This window comes from Semicossyphus pulcher, unplaced genomic scaffold (genome assembly GCF_022749685.1).
Source record: "Semicossyphus pulcher isolate SPU_LCO1_2020_fin unplaced genomic scaffold, fSemPul1.0.p SCAF_6, whole genome shotgun sequence".
Classification (NCBI taxonomy): Eukaryota; Metazoa; Chordata; class Actinopteri; order Labriformes; family Labridae; genus Semicossyphus; species Semicossyphus pulcher.
The window spans coordinates 8312228-8334739 of NW_027211737.1; the positions used below are offsets into that span (position 1 = coordinate 8312228).

General features: G+C 44.0%; 1 protein-coding gene across 1 annotated transcript in view; it reads left to right on the forward strand.

The window, feature by feature from the left end:
- rtn4r (reticulon 4 receptor) overlaps positions 1 to 22129 on the forward strand; it is a 53888-nt gene extending 31759 nt beyond the window's left edge. Inside the window, exon 2 of the mRNA XM_069682476.1 lies at positions 20073 to 22129. Within this exon, the coding sequence (XP_069538577.1) occupies positions 20073 to 21445 (1373 nt within the window). The 3' untranslated portion in view covers positions 21446 to 22129. The remainder of the gene's footprint in view (positions 1 to 20072) is intronic.
- Positions 22130 to 22512: the final 383 nt, after the last annotated feature.

Sequence of the window (22512 nt, forward strand, 5' to 3'; positions counted from 1 at the left end):
TAATGCCATTAATCATAAATGGCATGTCATGTTCAGGAGAAAGTGTGGAAGCTCTATAAGCTCCCGATGAGCTCTGAAAGCGCGCAGAGCTTTGATTTCAAAAGCCCGTGCAGGAGCCTTGTGGGTGTCATAGGAAGATGAGTCCATCAGGGTGTTCTGTTAGTTACCTTGGACTCTACAAAAAGGTAATACAAGCACACTGTGATTTGTTGCTCCTCTTTATGATCACATTTGTGTTCGATTCATTGCGGTACAAGCCTCTCTTCTTGCTCTCTGCCGGCTGGTGAGACTAATGATAATCTGTGGGAGCATGATTTGTTGCTCAGAGCAGACACAGAGCCGCTATTTTCTTGTTTACTCCTCTTTACCGGAGGCGGTTTACCATAGATATAGCCAACAAAAGTGGAAGAGCAAACATAATCTATTGTTAACCACTTCGGTTGCAGCACAGCTATTCCTAGATGCCCTGTAGAAATGCAGTTATACCTATGAAGCTCCGAGTGCTGGAGTTTACTCCCCCTGTTTTCTGTGTTATCTGCCTCTGAGCTATTTTCCTCTTTGGGAAGTGTGTGTGTATAACCACACATTGCTGTCTTATGACCTTTTGAATGAGCAGATTTTCCCCAAGAGAGACCAAAATTATTGCCCTTTGTGCTCCTGTTTCAAATCACACATAACTTTAATTGCAGCCCATGATGGGGGGTCTTTGACAAAGCTCTAAAACGTGAGTGCTCACGTCAGTGTGCGCTCGAACATTAGCATGACAGTGGCGGGTGGCTGCGATGGGAGTAAGAAGGAGGCGGCGGTGGAGGCGAGGTTACGAGCTCAGCAGAATGATTGAAATCCCTGCTGTCAGGTGATGGCTGCTCAGGTGATGCGGCACAACGCTCGCGCCCCTCTAAGCAGAATGCAGACGAGGAGAAAAGACTGTGGAGATTTTCATATGAGAGGGAGATCAGGGGGAATTTGTCCTGCGCTGTCTGTTTGTTTCTCGTTCCCTGTCGGGGCAGCATGTCACATGCAGCCTGCAAAACAAATATGCATAACATGAAGAGGCACATGTACAAATCCACTAGCTAATACTATGGCATTTCACGGACTGAAGGGTAAACAGTGTGCCATGTATGTGAACAGAAGCAATGAATCAACGGATGCAAATTAGAAGAGTGGCTTGATGGCTTCTTACAACCAGACCTTTGCAGAGTGAGTAATATGAAAGAGGTATAAATAGAGACACAAGACGCTGATTGCAAAAATTATGTAACGACTAACAATTTTGAGGTTTTTCCAGTTTGTGATATTTTAGACTTCCAAGAGGACAAAAAGATACTTTGTGTTTTACAGCAATTTTAGCTCATTACTTCACATATTCTGATTGTACGTACAAATGTAATGATCACTTTTGAATATAATTGTTAGGTAAAGGTTACAAACCAATAGCTGTGTCTCCTCTCGCCTTTCCTCCTCTTCTCTGCTAATCCAGAACAGATCGGCGGCAGGAGCTGTATTTGTCTACAGAGCTGTCAATCATCATTTTTACAGCATCAAATAACTAATTAAAAATAAACTTGTCAGAAAAATGAACACTTGGACGTAAATCAGCATGATAAGAACTAACTATAATGACAGAAACTATGTTTGAAAAAAATGTATTTGACGTGTATTTTGATTTTATAGTTTGACTCATGTCCCATCTGTTAACATGGTGGAGGCGGGCTTTATGAGCTATACTGCCAGTCAGCAGGGGGCGATAAAGAGGGTTTGGCTTCACTTTAAGGGAGCTGTCATGTCGTCCATCTTTATACAGTCTATGGTGTAGACGTTAAAGCCGATCTGACATGAGACGGTCTGGTCGACGGAGGTTTGCGACACCAGCTGTTCCTGCCTTTACCCTTGCGTCACCAAACACCGCTCCTGTTGCCTAGCAATAGGTAGCTAGCGGGCTAACTAGCTAGCATAACTAACGTCACGTAACTTAACCTATTATTTTAAAGATAGTTTGTTTCAAGGGCCCTTTCATTTTTGCAAACACGTGTAACGCTAGCTATTTGATTGAGCAGAAACAAAAAACGTTTAAAAGTGTATATTTTTGGCAGCGTAACAGTCCGCCATCTCGATTGAATTGATGCGCAATGAAGGATGTACCCGATAGATCCTTCACGGCCCGGGAAACGGAGGATCTGAAGGAGCCTTCAACGCGCCACTGTGACGCAATCGGCCTTCAAATACGGCCGTCAAAGGCTGCAGCCCCTGGATTGGGACACAGCTAATATGTAAATCCCCTAAATCCAACTAGAAAAAAAAGCCCTGATTGCAATTTAAAACATTAATTACACTCCAAGAAATATTAAAATTTCATATCCAGTTATTTATTCTGATTTCATTGTGTGTTTGCTTTTTTTGCTTCATGTTTTAATTCTCCCACGTTTGTTCTAGGAAACAATACTTACAGGCTTTTCATGCACTGAGTGACTCTCTAAAGAAACACTTTAGAACATGTGAAAAGCACCTTTTAGTAATATTAGTAGCGCTCCCGTCTTTTCAGCATGCAAAACACAAAAGTGTTCCAACCTGATAAAACCCTATTAGCACTTTTGTCAGTTAATTTTGTACCTACACATACATGTAGATTTGTAGCATTTTGCAGAGCATTAAGTTGCAATCAGCAGCACACGGAGGAGCAAACGCACCATTAAAAGCTCTGTAATGCGTTTGTATTATTCAGACATATCAGGCCCATTAGCACAAGCACTAGGAATGGCATTCATATTGCAAGCCACCAAGAGCTTACGAGCTGGAGCTCCAGGGAGAAAGGAACAGCTGAAGGATGCAGTTTAAAAATACCAGATTGTTTTTCTCCAGGGCTGGAATGACTCATTACCCAGGCAGCAAGGCAGGAAGTCTTGTCAGTTGGGTCGTCCCACAGTACGGCGACACGCAAATTGCGCCAGCGCATCACTTACAGTGCTACAGTCGTTTAGGGACTGTGAGAAGAACAGCGGTACACATACACTTCACAAAACTTCCTATGAAGACACACCTGTTCTGGAAGCCGGGGAAGTGATGTATGCAGATTGCAGGAGACGTGTGTTTTCTGGGAGGCAGGTTAAAGTCTCAGGTGGCTGCCATATGCTGAAGTGTTTATCCCTTCCTCTCATCTCGTGACTCACTTGTTCAGAGGCGAGGGGTGTTGGGAGATAGCCTGACCAACCCATCGCTCAAATCCTGCTGCACCACCGTGACGACTTGCCACTATTGGATCTTTCCTCGGGTCTTATCTGATGGCTGCCCTGCCGCGAGGTGTTGTGAAACCGGTGCTCGCACGTCACCAGCTCTCCTCCTATCTCTCTGGATGGCGCCCAAAGCAATGTGAGGGAGATGTCGAAGGGGTTAGAGGGCATATTGAGGGCACACGGGCATGGCACTCAGCCTCGGATCATCCCTCACCTGGGAGATAAAGAGCAGGAATGATGACTTCCCAGCTTGAGCTGAGCTTTGGGCCAGCGCTTGACCTTTCCAGTTAGAAAGGTGACTGATCCGTGGAGGGCTCTGATGTAAAGAAGTGCCCTTATCAGGCCAACAGGGAGGGGGAGGGGGAGATAGCAGACGGACAAGCGAAGAAATTTAACTGATTCAGGGCTTGGTTGGGTGTGGGCGTTCGCCCCTGTATTTTCTCCTCTTTATCCTTTCCTCCCTCTTTCCTTCTTATCTGAGCTCCTCTGCAGAGAAATCCATTTTCCTGCAGCAGTCCGCTTTGTCTGCGCAGGGTGCGGCGGTACCGAGGCGGCTGGTAAATAATGCACAAGTCTTCCACAATTCTTCCAAAGGAGGGAGCGCTCACTATAAGACCCTCTCTGAAGTGGGCTTATTAAACCAACCAGGCTGCAGTGGTTTCGAATCCTTTTTTTAGGGGGCAAGGTGAGGGGAAAGTGAGTCAGTCCCAAAAGCAAATATCAGCTGAAAGGACCAATTTTCCCACTCCTTTACCCATTGAAGCTAAAAGAGGAATCCAAATGGGAGATGCAGAGAGCTCCCAAAGTCACTTAGTGTGCCTTTGCTGCGGTGCACTGCAGAGATCCTGCAGTCGGGTTATGCCCTATCCTTTTCGCCCAAGATAAGATTGCTGACTTGCTCCTGGTGTCTCAGACGGTGCTTGGCCTTGTGAGTTTTGGTTTATGACATTTACAACAGCAAATATGGACAGGGTTCAAAGCAATGGCAGATGAAAGTTGATTAAGAAAACCTTTCTGTCAAGCAAGACTGTATCCTTCCAAGGCCTTCTCATCCTAGATCACCAAATGACAACGCTTTGTCGCATCTCATTCAGACGCCAAGGTAGCCTCATGTGAACACTCAAGGAAGTGTCTGTGCACACGGTAGTGTCTATTATCTGTCTAACACATGGTGAACGTTAAACATTCTGTTTGGTTAGGTTAAGGCATGACAGAAAACACGGCTGAGGTTGTGGAAAACATTGTGTTGGTTTAAAGGGGACATGTTTTAGCTATGCAATCAATTTTCTGTTATTCTAATGTGAATCACGTTGGTAAAGTTTGATTTGTTTCACACATATTTTATTCTCCTTCCTCCTGAAACGAACAAGCCGTCTTGCCATTCAAAGGCCATGATTGGCTGACAGTATTTGGAGTGACCGCGTAGCCCCTCCCCCCTAGTGGGGGAGCGGCCGCACTGCACTGTCACTTCAAAGTAATAGAAAACATGGCCGCTCTAGGATCAGTTATTCGGCCTTATACGCCTTCAGCCAGAATCACCAGGAGGTATCGGAATGGGTTACCATCAAGTTGAAATCTTGACAACGACTTGACTACAAGCTCGTGCAAGAAGGGAGCCTGAGGTGAGCCACGGTGAATGACGTCGATTTCAGCGAAAGCAAAGTTCTACGTAGAAACCTGCAGCTGTTCCGAACGGCCCATTTCAGAGGCGACCTTTTTATGCAGTTTTCACTTTCTCACTGTGAACAATAAACACACTAGACTGATCCAGGTCTCCTGGGCAAAGGTCCATCAATCACACCAAACTTCCAGCTTAAGGGGACCCAGTAATGTCTTGTGTTTCTACGCCATAATGGCAGCATCTCTGAGCTTTTGATACTGATGCATAAGGTTTAATGTTGCAGCGTCTGTATGTGACGCTCAGGGCTGTTATAAAGCATCCGTTGAAGCCTTTGAGATAAGCACTTGACATGAAAGTGCTGAGACTTGTTTTCCACCCTCTTCTTCATATCATAGATTTTTTCTTTAACCTTATTTATTCTTGGTCTGGTCCAGTTTTTCCATTTCCCCAACAAATAAAGATGAGTGTTTTATGTTATTCACCTCCTATTTTCCCCCAGTTCTCTATAACTCTACTCCCGTGTTGTTTCATTTTCAGCCAAAACGCTGCAATGGTTGTCATTTCTCTTTAAAGCAGAACGGAAAATAGAGCCCTTTCGGTGTGCTCGAAGGTCTTTATTCTCCGCCGAGCTTTAATATATACAGTAAATACTGTTTGACTCAACAGAGCTGGGCAAAATTCAGTTTCATAGCTGCAGTTTTCACATGCTTTGGGTTTAAGTGGAAGGTCTAGGATAGAGAATGAATCAGATATATGCGGAGGCAGGTGGAAGATATGAAATCCTATAGCTCACTTATGTCAAAAATCCACCTACATACGCACACACAGAGCGCTGCAGCCTCCACAAATATTTACCGGATTCTCGATAGTTTTGGTTGCGTAACAAACCCCAACATATCGCTTTGACAGCACTATTTTGGAAAGAAAGGCCTGTAACAAAAAAACACAATGTGATGGGAGCAGAACACTGCTGAGAGCAGGGCTCTTGTTACAGGGCAGAACAGCAGAAGTAGGCCTCGTGTTATTGGCTCTAATACATTTGCTTGCAGGAACTGACTCAAAAGATGAAAGGAACGGAGAGGTTTGTCTTTTCCAGGTCAACATGCCTCCAGGGCTGCCTACACATCCAAAATAGATGGATCTACAAGAAAGTTAGCCAGAATTAGTTACCGCTTGCACAGTAATATACCTAATTTTTTTTAGATTTATTGGACTCTTTTACTTTCTGCTGGTCTCAGGACGTCTCTCCTCCTCTGGCGGTTTCTCGCAGACGCTTGTGGGCACACTGTGTCTCTGTATTCCTTCCACTGCGGCGGTGATGAGTCATGCTCGGGCAGAAAAAAGAAATTAAAGAGTCATTGTTTGAGATAATGGATATATAATAGCTACCTTTTGAGACGGTCTATGAGAGCTTTTGTTGTGTGGTATGAGATTAACCGTGCTGACATTCTGACGTGATGTAACAGACCTTGTAAACAGCAGCCGCACAACAACAAACCAGTCAGTCACCATAAACTGGGCCCCACCTGCCCGTCCTATCCCAGTTATCTGCCTCATTCATCTTCGTCCTCCTGAGATCTCATCGACCTCCCTCTCTAAGACGACAATCCATTCGCTCTCTCTGTCAATCACACGTCATTAAAAGGCCCCAGTCTTCGCCGGGCCGTATATCCCACGTGATTTCCTTGTCATGTCTTTCAAATGAACTCCCTCCCATATAAGTCAGGGTGTACCGGAGCTGCTTTGTGGCCAGCATCACAAATAACAGCTTGATGAGCATGTTGCTGCGTGACATGTCAGCTCAGGCTGAGCTACGTTCTTCTTCTGTCTGCATCTATGTGGGGAAAATATCTGCACTGTGTTAAACCAGCGTGTTTTTGGCAAAGGTTGTTTCAGTGAGTACTTTTGTTGTGTTTTCTTTATCAGCTATCCACTGAGGACGAGACGCAGATGGCCAGCTTCAATATTTCAAAATAAAAGTTCCAAACAAAATGTTATATAATTCTTAAAAGTATCACACAAGCACGGAGCAGTCACAGAAAGGCGGAATTAGGACCTAATTTAACATTAAAAACCTACTTATTTCTTATCTTATTAGCTTTGTTTTCAATATTAATTATCCAACCCTTAATTATTTTTCATCCTGATAAACATGCTAGTAAAGACCATGCACAAAAAGATATCTTTGTTAGTACTTAAACCTAAAAGCTTAAAGAGCGGCCAAAACAAGCTATAAACACAAATTATTATTATTATTTGTAATTTTGGGGGGGGGCATTTTTGCCTTTATTTATAGGACAGCTGAAGAGAGAGAATGTGAGAGAAATATGGGGTGAAGACAGAGGGGAGAGACGACTGCAGACTCTGTATATGGGGCGCCTGCTCTACTCACTAAGCTAAACCAGCGCCCCTGGAAGCACACTTGGACACGTTATTCACTTTTAAGTTGGATTTGCAGCAAGGATAGCATTCTGTTCATCTCTTTGTTTTGATGAATGTTTGGCAAGGCAAGTTTATTTATACAGCACATTTCAGCAACGAGACAATCCAAAGTGCTTTACAGAAGACAACGAAAGCAACCGCTCGTTACTACGCATTCATGCTCGGACCATCATCCCGAGCTAGTTTCTCTCCGACAAGCATCATTTGTGACGGTCTGTACAACTGGAAATGACCTGGAGAGAGTTGTACAAAAACATAAAAGTTTCCTGAGAGCTCAGAGGAGTTGCTTGAGTTGGATGCTTACATTGATTGGGGATTTAGAGCAGACCATTAACCATTGTCCACTAGTCACGATTGGTGTGACATTTGCGAATGATCCGATTCTTTTGAAGGGCTCTTTGGTGCGAACGTAGGTGAGAGCCGTTCTTTTTATAGTGGTGTCCAAATGTTATGCCCCTTTACGCCAGACTACCACAGGCATCTTTTTTCAACTGCAACTCCTCTCTCAGAGCCAGAAGATCCGACTCCCTTCCAAGAGCCGCAATTCCCATCGCTAGTCTCGATATGTTCCCTGTTAAGCTTCATGTCATGCTCATTTGCATGTGTGGATATCTGTTTGCATTTGTTTTGCTCTTACCATATGGATCTGTTTACATATGCCATGGAAGGCAACAACACATTTGCGCACATACACATGGCCATCCTCTGCACTGTACCCACCTCAGTGACGATGAGTTCAGCGATGTTTGCAGCTCTTTGGAGCTGCCGGTTAAAGCACGTCTTGTCTGGGCTCGCCCGGTCTCAGTCAGTCTGAGGTGATTGCGGATGACACATTTGCAGCAAGTCTGCATAGTCAGCTGGCCAATTCAGCAGAGTGCAATATAGCGAAACAGGAGAAGACTGGGGGAAGGTTAGATGACACATTATGGCAGTAAAAAGGGTGTCAATAATGGTTTGTCTTGTGAAGCAATCTCGGGCTCTTTTTTCGACACTCCTCGCCTCAGGCAGTGGCTCGTACCCGTATCAATCATTGCTTTTTCACATGAGTGAGAGCTCAAAGCTGTGCTGTACATTCGCATATGCATAACCTTGAAATGACTAATGCGCAAGCTTGCAATTGTTTCCATTCTGGGCACAAGGGCTTTGCAAGGTTAAGTAGAGCGTCCATGTCGAGAACAATGCAGCACTAAAGGTGTTGGCAATTTGGAAACGCTTCCTGGTTTCCCCCCGCAGCTACTCTTCCCTCCGAAGCAGCCGAGTAGATTACTCCCAGAATGACTTTGGTTTAGTCTCGACTGCTCAAAGATTAAGTGCTCGTTTGATGTATTTTTTCCCCAATTGTAACACGCGCGAACACAACACTTCATCCCGAGCTAGTTTCTCTCCGACAAGCACAACAAGTGCCAGTCTGAGAGCGCGCCGCTGCCAAACACGGGAATTTTGTTGTAATGAAGCTGTCAGAGATAATGTTCGCACTGCTCCACTTCCAGGCCTTGAAGACAGAATAGAGCATTCAATGAGAGCTCAGCCTTCAGCGAAGACATGCTACGATGACGTCGAACCGTGTAACCGCTCGTTACTACGCGTTCATGCTCGGACCACCTGCGTGTGTCATCTTCTCTCGTCCAAATGCACGATACATACCCTCTCCGGCTGACACTCCACACGAGGAGGTGTTGGCATTACCAGAATCTATCATCCAATATTAACCAGGGTTGTTATCCTTTGTAGATGATACAGTCGTGAGTCATTAGGCCCCCTTTGCTTTCATGCAAGCGCGGCGCATTAACTGGGAGGGCTCGTGATCCTCAGTGATTTCACATTGTTGACACGAGAGCCCCCGAACTGCATGAGACACCAGTTACAGGAGCGGTGAATCATGTTTTTTTACACACTTCAAATGTGAGGACCCATTTTAGACTGTGATGCACCCCTTCTTCTAAGAGTCAGGGCTTAGTCAGTCACATTTAAAACACACACACACACTGCGGTACAACAGTTTATACCTTAATTCATCACGGTGATTAAAGGGGAATAACAGAGCTGCAAGTAAATGAAGCACTATTGCCAAATTTAAACGAATATAGGAGGAAAAATGGGCCCGATGTGCAGCCTGCAACACTCACCGACTCCAAGAGAACATGATTCCTGTGCCGCCAGCTAAATTTTCAACTTGCATTCTGTCAGTCGAATATTTGACGTTTTATTTTCTTTTATTTTCCAGGGCGCTCTGCTTGTTTTTATCTCAGGATTTCTTCAGTGCTCGTCGTTTACGACAGTCGGATTACCCACAGAGGTCTCCTCTTCTTCAAAACAAACAGACCCACTGATTAAAACACCGAACAAAGCGGTTTGAAGTTAAAAATCATCGTCTCTCAAACTCTTTCGCAGGGCTTCAGGGGCTGCTTTAGCTCACTCGCTGACAGACTCATGTCGGCTGATTAAGGTGTGTGGTGAGGCGCTGAACTGGAAAGAAAAGGGAACAAATGACAACATTTTCAGTCTGCTACAGCTCGACATGATACTTTAAGACTGCATCACACATAATAGTTTGGGAATTGTAACGACAAAAAAACATTCAACTGGAAAAAGAGAATAAAATCACTATAAGCACAAAAGCTTCTATCATTGTTTACTGTTTTTTGGAAACACTAAGCAATAAAATATCCTTATTATTCTCTTACCATCAGAAGGCAGTTAAAGTTGTAATCTCGAAGTTCTCAGTTTTGTTCTCTTTGGCGGCACTTATGGCGATAAACAGTAATTGCAGGAGCACACTTCCCAGATTTTCACACAGTGTTGCATGTGTGACGTCCACGTTTGGCTCCGGCTGCTGCAAAATGAATTTGAAAAGCTCCTCCATACTGCATACCACCGCTGAACGCAGTATGTAGCATGGCATTTCAAACATAGTCAATGTCAGATGTTAAACTGACAATCTCGAAGATTTCAATTATGTTCTCTTGGGCGCCACCTAATGGCAACATATGGTAATTATGGGAGGACACTTCCTATTTTAACCAGACGTCCACCGTTGGCTCCCTCTGTTATGGTTGTAACTCTTGATTTTCCTCGCTGACGGTCGCTTTCCTTTTTAGACTGTTTGCCTTCATCTGAGCGTCAAGTTTGTTTCTTTTTCTTTGGATTTTCACTTATTTCTGAAGTTGTATCTGTAGTCATCCATCTTTTCTTTGTTTGTTCAGCCATAGTAGATTACTGTTTACTCGCAACACTTGCAGAGACCGGAAAAGCAGCCGCTTAGCTCCGCCTACCCTCTCTGGCAGACCAACCACTGCTGGGTGATGGAAAAAGCGTCACTAACTGGGCGGAGCTTGTGATTTTTACTGTGAAAGTTGCAGAAGATAGAAAGTGACTTAAAAGACATTTATTTACATGAAAATCCTCCAGATTTTCTCTTTAACTATGAGGAAAAAAAGAAAAAACAAGTTTTCAGAAAACATCTGAACATGTCTAGTACCACTTTCATACCAAACAGTTGCGTTTCACTTCACTTGATTGGGATGCCTGACATCACTGATACTGCTTCCTCATTTTTCTGTCTTCCTTTGCAGGATAGATTCTCGCACACATCCTCTCTGACACGCAGCTGCTGCTTTAAACAAAAAAAGGATGCTTTCTAAAATGTTGTTAACACCTGCGCTGAAGTCTGCCTAAGAGCTAAGCAACACCGAGACACATGGGGCATGTACTGAGCCCCCCTCATTTATTTTCTCTCCAGCCATGTGTAGATAAGATAAAGCCTTACACACTCTGTTAAGCAAAAATGCTTGGCTGCACTGCTGGCAGCCCGCACGGCACAAAAACCCAAAGTAGGGCATTGTGAATTTCCCTGTTCCTCTGTGGCTTGAGGAGTGCATCTGGACACCCCACACGCTCACGCTCTGCGGACGCCTGCATTATTTTCAGCTTACATTACTTGAATTATGCATTTTACATGGTTTCACATGTGGAAATTGCCCATGTCTGTGACACGCGGAGGCGGGCACAAAGCTGGATTTGAGCCATTCTCTGAAACCTCCTGGGCTGACTTGACTCCAGACGCCTTCTCTGGAGTATTTTACAGTGAGCTGCAGCAGCACTGAGGGCCACTTGGTTTGCTGCCAACTATACAATAGAGTTGTGAGGAATGTGCCATTTTTACCCCCTTATCCGCCGGCACTACGCCACCACACTACAATTAATCCACTGTAGTGGCATTTAAGCATATCTAACTCTATTCCAGCTGTCTTTAAATGCAACTTAGAGGAAAAAGCACGGCCATTTTAGCAACTAGGGTGATTGATAGTGGCAGGAGTGCAGCACAGATATACAGCAAGAGGTGTAAAATGTGTCCCTGCTTTGCTTAAAGGGACACTTTGCCAATTGTACATCACAATGAGTATTTAACAGTGTTGAGAAGTGTTTGTGTTGTGTGGCTGCGGAGGAGCTTAGTCAAGTCTGACAAAAAGACTCAGGTTGACAAAGCGATAGATTTTCAACCTCGACTTGACGATTAGAAATTTGTAATAGCAATGGCTTTCAGTAGAGACTGTGTGGTTTGACAGACACGAGCATTTATCAGGCAGGAAGGGAAAATAAAGGATGGTTATTGATTTACAGCAGTAGATGTGGGATCAATCGTTTCTGGATCTTGACCCAGGGACTAAAAGTCAGAATATCTGAGCTTTTTCTGCATTGATTGTGATCGTTCTTCTTAAACGTCTCTCTCCGCCCCTTTGATAGAACTGCGATACCATGTCCGACTAATTTGAGGTTAATGTAGCACTTGCAAAATGTGAAATACTCTCTCTCAAGCTACGCCTGGATCCCACAGGATCCGTGTCCAGTGTGTTCCGTCTGCGCCGGGTTCTGGTCTGTCAGACGGCGTGAGCCCTCGCCCACAGGAGGCATGTCTGATCCGCAGCGCAGCGGAGCGCTGGCCCAAGCAGCTGGATTCGCGAGATCACAAGATCACATCAGTGTTAAACAGAGCAACACACAAACAACAGTTCAGTTTGCACCTCCGAGGTTGATTATCTGCTCATCTGGAGATCATTCAGTGATTTTTGTGCTTCTACCATGGCTGAGTACACTACTTAATTAAAAGTGTTCTTTTTCAAGATTTCAGTGTGTTGTTGTGAAAACGGAAAAAAACGGAGTCTGTACCCGTCTGTACATGGTGTTTTATTTTGAAATGACCGGATGGCGTTTTCGTGTGTGACTTCCTGTTTGGAACGATCTGCTCTGTTCAGCTTGATGGGTGTCTGAAGTGGCCTCCGTCAAAAATAGACCCGGCGTGTATCTTTAGTGGAGCAGAGCGGAGAGACGCTTCTGGGACGCCGGAGACGGGCCACGGCGCATGCTGTGTAATCTCGAGCGTTGACTTGAATGGGTGTGATCGACTCCGGGAAGTCGCGGCGCACATGGAACGTGCCGGAGACGGATCCTGTGGAATTTGAGGGTTCGAATCTTGCAACCCAAATCTGACTCAAAAATGATTAACACCAGAGAAAGTATCAAAAGTAAGCAGCTAAACCAGAATAGAAGTGTCAGTGTTGGATTACTGTAACCGAAGAATTCATGTGCAAGCAGCGTTTGTCGCACCACTTTCAACTTTTATCCCTTAAACACTACATTCCCTAATTTAATCTTTTTATATGGTATTGTTTTCTGTTAACGTTATGTAAAATATCAAGAAAAACTCACTGATTTCAGATATGTAAAAACAAATGTGTGAAATATTTGGAACACATGAGTGACATGTACTTCACACACGTCAAACATGGTTTTGGAATATGTGAAAAAGTCTTTTTGTTTCTAGCTATGATTGCTAAAGATTTGGCTATGTAATGTAAAGCAGACCTCTAATGAGACGAACGATAGGCTACTTTACAGTGCTTAAATATGTGACTTAAACCTATCACTGGAGTAAGTGTACTATCAAGTTCCTTGCAGCTCTGCATTCAGCTCCTGCAGTTTGTAAACGTTGAGCGTACACAGGCCTGACTGATCCCCCGCTGAGTGGGGATCTGAGCAGCTGGGAGGTCAGCGCATCACTCAGGGGTCGATGGTAATTTGATGGCAGTTGTTGAAAGGGAGAACTCTTCACTTCCACTTTATCTTCCAATTGCTCACCAGTCGAGCGGGGATTCGATCCGACAGCCCTCTGATAGCGAGCTCATTCTCTCACTATCAACCCGCTGCCTATTGTTACTGCTGTCACTTCCCACTAGCATGACATGACAACCTATCTGTCTACAGCAGTTATGTCAAACCACGTTTTTCTTGTATGTGCATTATATCGATTCTATCGTCTCGCAGACAAGAAGAGGCTTCCATGTAAGCTGACATATGTTCACACACACACAAAGATCTATACAGATCCCGGTTTCCCCACACTCACCCTGTTGTCTGGCTCTGTTTTTCCTTCCTCCGGTCCCCTCAGTTATTCATGAGCCATCTGCTTGGGCGAGTGCTGTGTCAGATGTGTGTCAAACAGGACCTCATCTGTCCCCCCCTGTTCATCTTCTAATTGTGTCCTCGTCTGCATGCTGAAACCGCCACTGATGCCCCAACAGCACTCCAATGTTAGCCAAGGGATCGCATCTCAGCTCTCTGGTCCATCATGCCCTACATATCCTGTTTAATATGATGTGTGCATCTTTATTTAAGAGCATGACATCTGGCTCATCAATGTTGTAAGGACAGGCACGGATCTGTCTTTGTGTGTTGGCGTGTGTGTGTGGTGAATCATATCTACGTGAGATACGTGAGAAATATGATCAACTTTTCAAAAATACAACAATAAATAGCTCTGCAGTCTTCATACCAGAATAACATCAAAGTAAGACGCCAATAAGAAGCAAAATTAGAGCGCATCAAGGTTGAAAAAGTTCTGGAGTGTACAAGAAAAGAAAATAACTTGACCTAGAAGTTGGAATGATTGTGTTGAAAGAAGAAAAGAAGAAAAGCATCTCTTTTGAACACTTTACTTTCGGCGACAGGGTAAATATGACGGCCATAAAAGGGCCAATGTGGCCTTCTGATCACAACCCGTTCCATATGAATGTGTCCTATACCCACCAATCCCTCTGCAATTCAGCGTTGCTCTTGAAAGTGAAGAGCATTTCTTCTCTATAATAAGACTCTTTCACAGGCTTATGAGGGGGAAGAGGTTCAAAGCAAACTTAAATGGAATATTCTCCTGGCCTGCCATGACAGAGTCACTGTAGGCTACCCTGTAATTCTAGCCCCTCCAAAAGGAGCACTTCAGTCAGGAGGACGGATTTGAAAAAATACTCAAAAAGGAGTCGATTGGCAGTAACAACAGTGTGTGTTATTAATTGCTGTACATCCAGGACAGCATTACCTAAACCCATAACCATCATAATGATCAAGTATCAGAACTTAAAGCTCCTGTGAGGAGTTTTTCACCGGTTATGAAACAGGCTGAAATTAATTCTGATGACTCTATATGAGCTACAAAAGCAAACCTGACCATCAGCGACAATATTGATTATTTCTATATAGTTATTTTTAATGCTTGAAACTGCTGGCGGGGGGCGGGGTAGGTGTCAGATGAAGCGATTAACTGCACGCTGCCTTTGTTTATATTTTCCAGGGCAAAAATGTAAAGTGTGTGATACATATGACTTTCTTGTTGAAAACCATCACTTTAGTATGTACAGGACAAAATCAGCAAAGAGATAAGAGGTACGGCTTTGTCCACAGGGGGCGCCAAAATCATCACAAACCTTAAGTTCCTCTCAGGAGCTTTAAAGGAAAATGCTGATTATCTTTTAACAAAGCCAACAACAATTTTGTGCACAAATATAAAAAAACAACAACATTTGAGCCAGGCTACATATGCAGGATCACCACATGCCATGTTGGTTTTTTAATGAAAATTGAGAATGAGTACCAGAAGGGAGAGCAGAAGGAGGCAGAACAGTCAGCCATTGATGATCGGCTTGAGAGAGAAAACAGGGAAAAAACGCCAACACAGACCAAAACAGTGTTATAATAAATGATACAAAAAAGACGGTACAGTCTCCGTCACCTGTCCGTCCATACTCAGAAGAGGAAAACAGAAATGAAAAAATTCTACATAGAATAAATCAGTGTCATATTAAAGCGGTGTTTCCAATGCTGAAAAGATCTCCAGAGACTTGTGGAGGTACTAAGGGCGCTGCCACACCTAAAGTCTGTTTGTTTGATCCGAATCAAAGACAACATTGTTACAATGTTGCACTTAACCTCGAGTTTGGTTTGTGTTCCCACGGCAGCTTTTACCAGCAGACCAAAAGTTTTGATATGTGTGGAAACTGCTCTCTGATTGGTCAGAATTTCCATGTGGGAAAACTCCCTGAAGTCAACAAGAGAGAGAGAGAACAAGATGAGGTATTGCGGCTTGAGGAGGTTTTTTTTTGTACTTTTAACTGACATTGTTCCACAAATCGATCAGTTCCACTCTCGTTTAGTTTTTCACTGAACAGTTTTAATACCTCCGTATTCTTGTGCATTTCCACAAGCACTTGTGAAATTGTTTGGTCAGCTCATATTTCTATTAGAACCTCACCTCGTCGCTCCCCCACGTCTGTCCTCTACTCTTCCTGCTGTGTGGCATCCCTGCAAGTGTCAACATCTGTTAACAACCCACAATGCACAGCTTTTTGATTCGCCTCCTAAGTTTGGTCCTTCTTTAAATCCGTTTATGTTCTCGCCTGAATTGAACCGGACCGTGGTTCATTTGGAGGCGGACCGAGTCCTGTCTTTTCTGGCGGACCATGGTCCGGTGGTTTGGTCCACGCCAGAGTTTGAATTTGTGTTGAGACTTTTCTCTCAACACAAGGAGTTAAGTTTAAAAGTCTGGACCAAAAAACTGGGTTCTAAATAATGGGATTTTATTTTATCACCAAAATGGTTCCCATTAGGGGGTTGGTACATTTTGAAAGTACATGGACTTAAAGGGATGGGACTTGCAGTTTCTGCTTGGTTGAGTAGTCTGAGCATTCTGAATACGCTTTTACATGTTTAGACTAATTTGCCAAATCTTCAAATGTCTTAAAAGCTCTGTGGAAACACGGTAACTATGGACTGGAGGAACTTTAGCTCCCCTGAAAAAGGTGCTCCTTTGACTAAAAGTCCTGGTTACTTTAAAGGGGAAAAAAAGATGGTGGAGTCAAAGACTCGGGTCTGTCTACAGTTCTAAACTTGGAAAACTCAAAATTCTGACCCCTGAAAATGACACAGAGTCAAGGAATGTAATCCTCATTTGTGTGTTGACTCCTCAGAAGAACTGTAAGTGAACTTTGAGTTTGTGAGTCATCGCTGCACCGAGTGATTGCTCTTTATTACCCTCAGCTCACAAAGTCATTTATAGCTGCCTTGGCTGAGCTAAAATTGGGCCACCAGGACTGTCATATCTTATACACTTTCTCGAAGTTATTCCTTTCAAAGGGATATAAAAACAATTTACGTATGCATGGTTGGATTCACACAAGATACATGACCTTAGAGAGCGGGATCATGACTATATTAAATGCAGGCCTGCCTCCGAGCAACACAATAATGTATGATTTCAGAGAAGAGGCCAGGAGGTCTCTCTGGAGAGCGACTGTGATTCATCTCTGACAGAGACATCACTTCCACTCCGGGCCGAGGGGATAACACTGTCATGTTAGCCGTCCCTGCCCAATCCCCGGCCCTTCAAAGTAAAGCCTCCGTGATGAATCGGAGGCCGTCTGAACGCGCCGTCCGGACATGCCCTCTGTGTTCATCGCAGGTTTCAGAGCGCGAGGAAGGCGTGTTGTATTTACACAATAAGACAAAAGGAGTGCTGGGAGTTTGTTTTTCCAGCTCCAAACATGCCAGGGACACATGCAAATGAGCGAGGAGTCTGGCTAAGTGATGCACTCATAGAATAAGTAAACAAAGCTGTCTGGGCCCACTCATACCACTCCTGTGGGCATCTCTCTGTTCCTGCTGAATGTTGTGTCCTCTAGCTGCAACTCGAGATCTGATAGCACTATTTTTGGAGTGAATTTGCAGTTAGCTGATATCATTTGTCTCCATCACTGGCTACTTTCATGCGCCAGCTTGTTCTTCTCTCAGTATTTAATCTTTCTGTTTGACCACGGGACAAAACGCTCCCGGAATCCATACTAATGGAATTCTTGAGTTGTTAAGGAAGGACAAACCAGGTTTCATTGCAGGTCTACCCGATTGTCACGCCTCAAGCAGACCAAATAAAACCATATCACCTTTAGGATACAAGCAAGGTACAATGAGAGGCTGTTATCCAGTTTTTGGTAGAAACCAATTTCAACCCAATTTAACGTCCTTACGATGGAGTCCTCAGCAACACCACTTGCTTTGGGAGAATCTGTTTTGACAGAAAATTTAATAGGTCAAGCGAGGAATCTGTGAAACAAGCGGAATACTAGTCGACTGCGATTCTTTAACCTGCCATATACTGTCAGGCTCCCTTTCAAAAAGAGGTGCTTATCTTGAAGGGGTGAAGAGATGTACTTTACTAAAAGCTGGGGCTACAGTGTCAGTCAGGTGGAAACAAAGAGGCTTGTCTGGTCTAAAACAGAGTCCTTCTTACTACTGTACCATAATATAGCTCTCAGAGAAGAGGCCACTGGCAGTCTGAAACAGGAAGTCAGTGCTCTAAACCTTGTTTTGACACAGCAGATATGGGGAAGATTAAGTGTTGAAACCAAAGCTGGCAGAAGCCGATAAGAAATGGATTTTTCTTTCAACCACAATCTTGATATTTTGAGATATTAAAGTTGGTGTCAACAGCAGCCACGAGGAGAAACAGCCAAACGATGATTCCTGTTTGTGTAATCTTTGCTACGGTTCAGATATTAAGGGAAGACAACAAACCAAGCTTCAGAATAAAAGGAAGATCCGCTTCGTTGGCCGATCAATAGTGTGAACACAACATACCAGTCTCTAGAGTGGAAAGTGGGAGGTCTAACTGAGAAGTCACCCAGAGGTTATTCAAAAGTGTGATAATGACAGAGTGTATAATACAAAGATGTCAAGAGTGCATGACTCCCAGATCTATGTTTGTATCATATGGTAATGCAATCAGCGTGGAGTAGATGAGACGACGCTGTGAGTGAGCAAAAATAATTGGGACGAGGTTGATGACATTGTGGGGCTTACGCTGTCATTCAACAGATGCTAACAAAGACGAGATGCATTATTCCCAGAGCCGAGGAAACCAGGCTTTGACATGAACGCGTGGGCGGAAATAGCCTGTTAATGAATAGACAGCAGAAGGGGAAAAAAATGAAGACGGCGGAAGAGATACACGAAGCGTGCTGTGCGATAAAATATTGCTATTGTTAGGCAGTACTGAGGGAAAAAGTGCTGCGATGCAGAAAGAGTGGAAAGTCTTGACAGCTTTCCAGTGGCAGTCTGACGGCTGAGCAGGGAGATTGGAAGGAAAGTGCAGCAGAGGGCTGCTGTCAGGCCACACCAGAGCTCCGTTTAACAAGGTCCAGAGATGAGCTGCACCACAACACATTGCAGGGGAATGAGATGAGGGAGAGTGGGGATGGAGGGAGGGCTGAGTAAGGCTCATGCATTTTTCCAGAGCCTCACTACCTGTCATGCTTGCAAGCCTCAGAGTCCTCACATGTGCATGGGAGCAGAGATTGGAAATCCTCAGTAAGAACAGGAGCTGAGGAGGACTCAGAGATTTGGAGGAGTACCTGACATTGTAGTCTGATTCTAGACATCTCTATGACACCATCATCTCTACATGAAGAATTGAGTGAGCCCCAATAGATGCACTTTATTTTTTTTACCTTAGCTGTACCTGCATCCGTGTCATGTCAGAAGTCATCAAACGCATGTGGTTATCCAGCCCATTTCACTCACTGTGGTGCTGTGCGGGATGCCGATCTGAACCACGGAAGAGGACGGGCAGAAATAATTAATGAAAGCAAATGCGGAATATGCCTCATTTTAAACATGGATGCCTTCAGGGCAATCACATACAAGGTTCTGTACAAGCCTCCCTCTGAGCACTACCACACCTCCTGTATATCTCATCTTCATGCTGCACTCAGGAAAAATGCTTCAGTCAAGCCGGTGCAGTGGAAACTCTAGCGGGGCCTCTATAGCCCTCTTTCCATCTTGGCTCTAGGCATCAATCTTCCAGCCTGGCATGAAAGCTTATCTCCCAGCGTCAGGCTAAATGTCAACCTCAGGAACGCTGAAACACCATTAGTTATGTCCGCCCTATTAGAGGCAAGCTAATTCCACATAAAAGCCACCCACCCAATTTTAAATGAGGCTGCCTTCACAGGACTCTCCACAGCTGTTTAGGACTTCCTGTCAGCAGAGACAGCAGGGAGGGGATGTGTCCCCAGATCTAAATAACATCACTGTTCAAATACATGTTGAGTCACTTATGAAGAGGATTTCCTTTTCTGTAGTAATGTGCTGAATGTTTCACTTTATGTAGAAAATGTTTGGGATATTGTTGAGTATGTAGTTTGATGGTGTGTTCAGTGTCATTGACTTAGAATGATGAAGTCATATATTGGTCATAGGTTTTTCAAGCGTGCAACAAAAACATTTTAACTGCATTTTATGAGATGTACCATCTTGCTCTATATCAGACTTATGTTAGGAGTTTAGCTCACATTTTGACCTGAATCCATCTACCTCCACAGGCTTCTGTGACTTTGTTAGAACAGGGACTTGTTACATTATTCACTAACCCATTGAGGTCTTTTTCTGTGTCTCTGTAGGGGGGCGACTCCTGTTCCTGGTGATGTGGCTGAACCTTGTGCCTCAAACTGACAGCTGCCCTGCCAAGTGTGTGTGCTACAGTGAGCCCAGGCCCACTGTGGCCTGCCAACAACAAGGACTGTTTTCAATTCCTACTGAGATCCCTGTGCGGAGCCAGAGGATATTCCTTCAGAGCAACAAGCTAACAGTGGTGAGATCCACCAGCTTCAGCTCTTGCCACAATCTCACCGTTCTCTGGCTCTACTCCAACAACATCAGCTACATCGAGGCTGGAGCCTTCTACGGCTTGGAAAAACTGGAGGAACTGGACATTGGAGACAACAGCAATCTTCGCACCATCAGCCCTACAGCCTTCCGAGGCTTAACTAAGCTGCATACCCTCCACCTGCACAGGTGTGGCCTGTCAGAGCTCCCTGTTGGAGTTTTCCGAGGAATGTTCTCCCTACAGTACCTTTACCTGCAGGACAATAACATTCTAACCCTGCATGATGACACTTTTCTGGACCTTGCCAACCTCACCTATCTCTACCTGCACAATAACAAGATCAAGATAGTAACGGACAACATGTTTCGAGGCTTAATAAACCTGGACCGGCTTCTTCTACACCAGAACCGTGTTATCTTTGTCCAACCAAGGGCTTTTACGGATCTTGCAAAGCTGAAATCTCTGTTCTTGTTCTTCAACAATCTTACCGTGTTGTCAGGAGAGACCATGGATCCGCTGGTGACTCTCCAGTATTTGCGTTTAAACGGGAACCAGTGGATCTGTGACTGCCGGGCGAGGACCTTGTGGGACTGGTTCAAACGTTTCAAAGGTTCCAGCTCTGAGTTGGAGTGCAATGTTCCAGAGTTCCTAGCAGGAAAGGACCTGAAACGACTGAAAAGTGAAGACCTGGAGGGGTGTGTGGAAACACCTCAAACACAGACGAATCTGTTCAGCAAGGCACAGTCTGGGAAATTCCCTTCCACTGAAAATCCTCTCGGGGACACCATTCCCAGGTGTTGCCTTGGAGATAACGACAAGTCCTCCATTCTGTCTGGCAAGAGCCGCCAAATCACTAACAACCCCCTCAAGGAAAAGGAGAACATGTCTAAGACTAAATATAAGGAGCCGGAACGAACGAAAAATGAGACCCAGAACAAGCAGAACGATGGACCACTGGGAACCTTGTCCAACACGCTGGACAAGTCTTTGGATAATCTAAACCCTGACCTTACAGACAATATGGAATCATCCACAGCGTCAAACAAAAAGAAAAAGAAGTGTTCCAAAAAGCCCAAATCAGACTGCATCAAAGGTCAGGGTTCTACTTTGCAAGTGCTGCGCTTTCTTGTCATTCCCATGATCTGGATATCTCTAGCCATGTCTTAGGACTCCTGATCTCACTCTGAACACAGAACTCAAGATTGTTGATGCTCATGACAATGAAAACAGAAGATGCAGTGACATCTACAACAGACAGTGACTGAAAAGCGAGGAGTCACGTTGACCCCACATGGGCGAGGACAAGCAATGATGAGGACGTTAGAGTACATTTAACAAAATGGATGCCTTTACAGAACACTACAGATCTAATGTATATAATGAATTGGTGCCCAAAATTGTTTGTTCTCTATGTACTTAACTGTACCGTGTCTAAGCTACACTTCGGAGACTCCTCCCTTTTTCCCTCTCAAAAGCTTTTACTGCTTAGACAGACGACATGAAGGATAAAAAAAAAGACAAAAAGAAAAAAACAAATAGAAGAAATCAGAGACAGAGCGCACACAAAGAATGTTGGGTCCGTTTAATGAAGATAAACGATCTCCCCCCCATTATTTATTCAAAGTGATGCATTTGTTGGGTAATGTTATGTTTTTTTATGTTTATAAAAACAGATGTTTTACCTCCCCCAATTTTAGTTCTATTTTCATGAGAGAGATGGTTTATGGGTAGCATTTACCAAAAGAATGCTGTCAATTTGTTCATGGAGATTGCAATGGAACCATAGATATGCATTTTATTTTACTTGTGTACAAGTATGAATATATTATGAATAAAAGTTCTTATTTCGTAGATTTTTGATATTGTGTGGTACTTTCACACGGACGCCATCTTTAAAACGCCATTTTTACAATGTGTGGATTGGTTGCTTTTCTCTTTTACAGCCTAAAGATATTTACATTTCAATGTTTATAGATTTCGACGTTTGCTTAAATTCACCAAGCAAATTCAAGTATTGAATGATAACGATTGCCAGATTTATTTCTTTACGATTTCTTTAAAGATGTAATCTCAAAGTTCTTAGTTTCGTTCTATTTGGCGGCTACCTTTGTCACAGTTCTAACTCTTGATTTTCCTGGCTGACGGTCGCTTTCCCTTTTAAACTGTTTGCCTTCATCTAAGCTAACTGGGCGCTGCTTGTGATTTTTTTTTTTATAGTGCAAAGGCTTTCATCA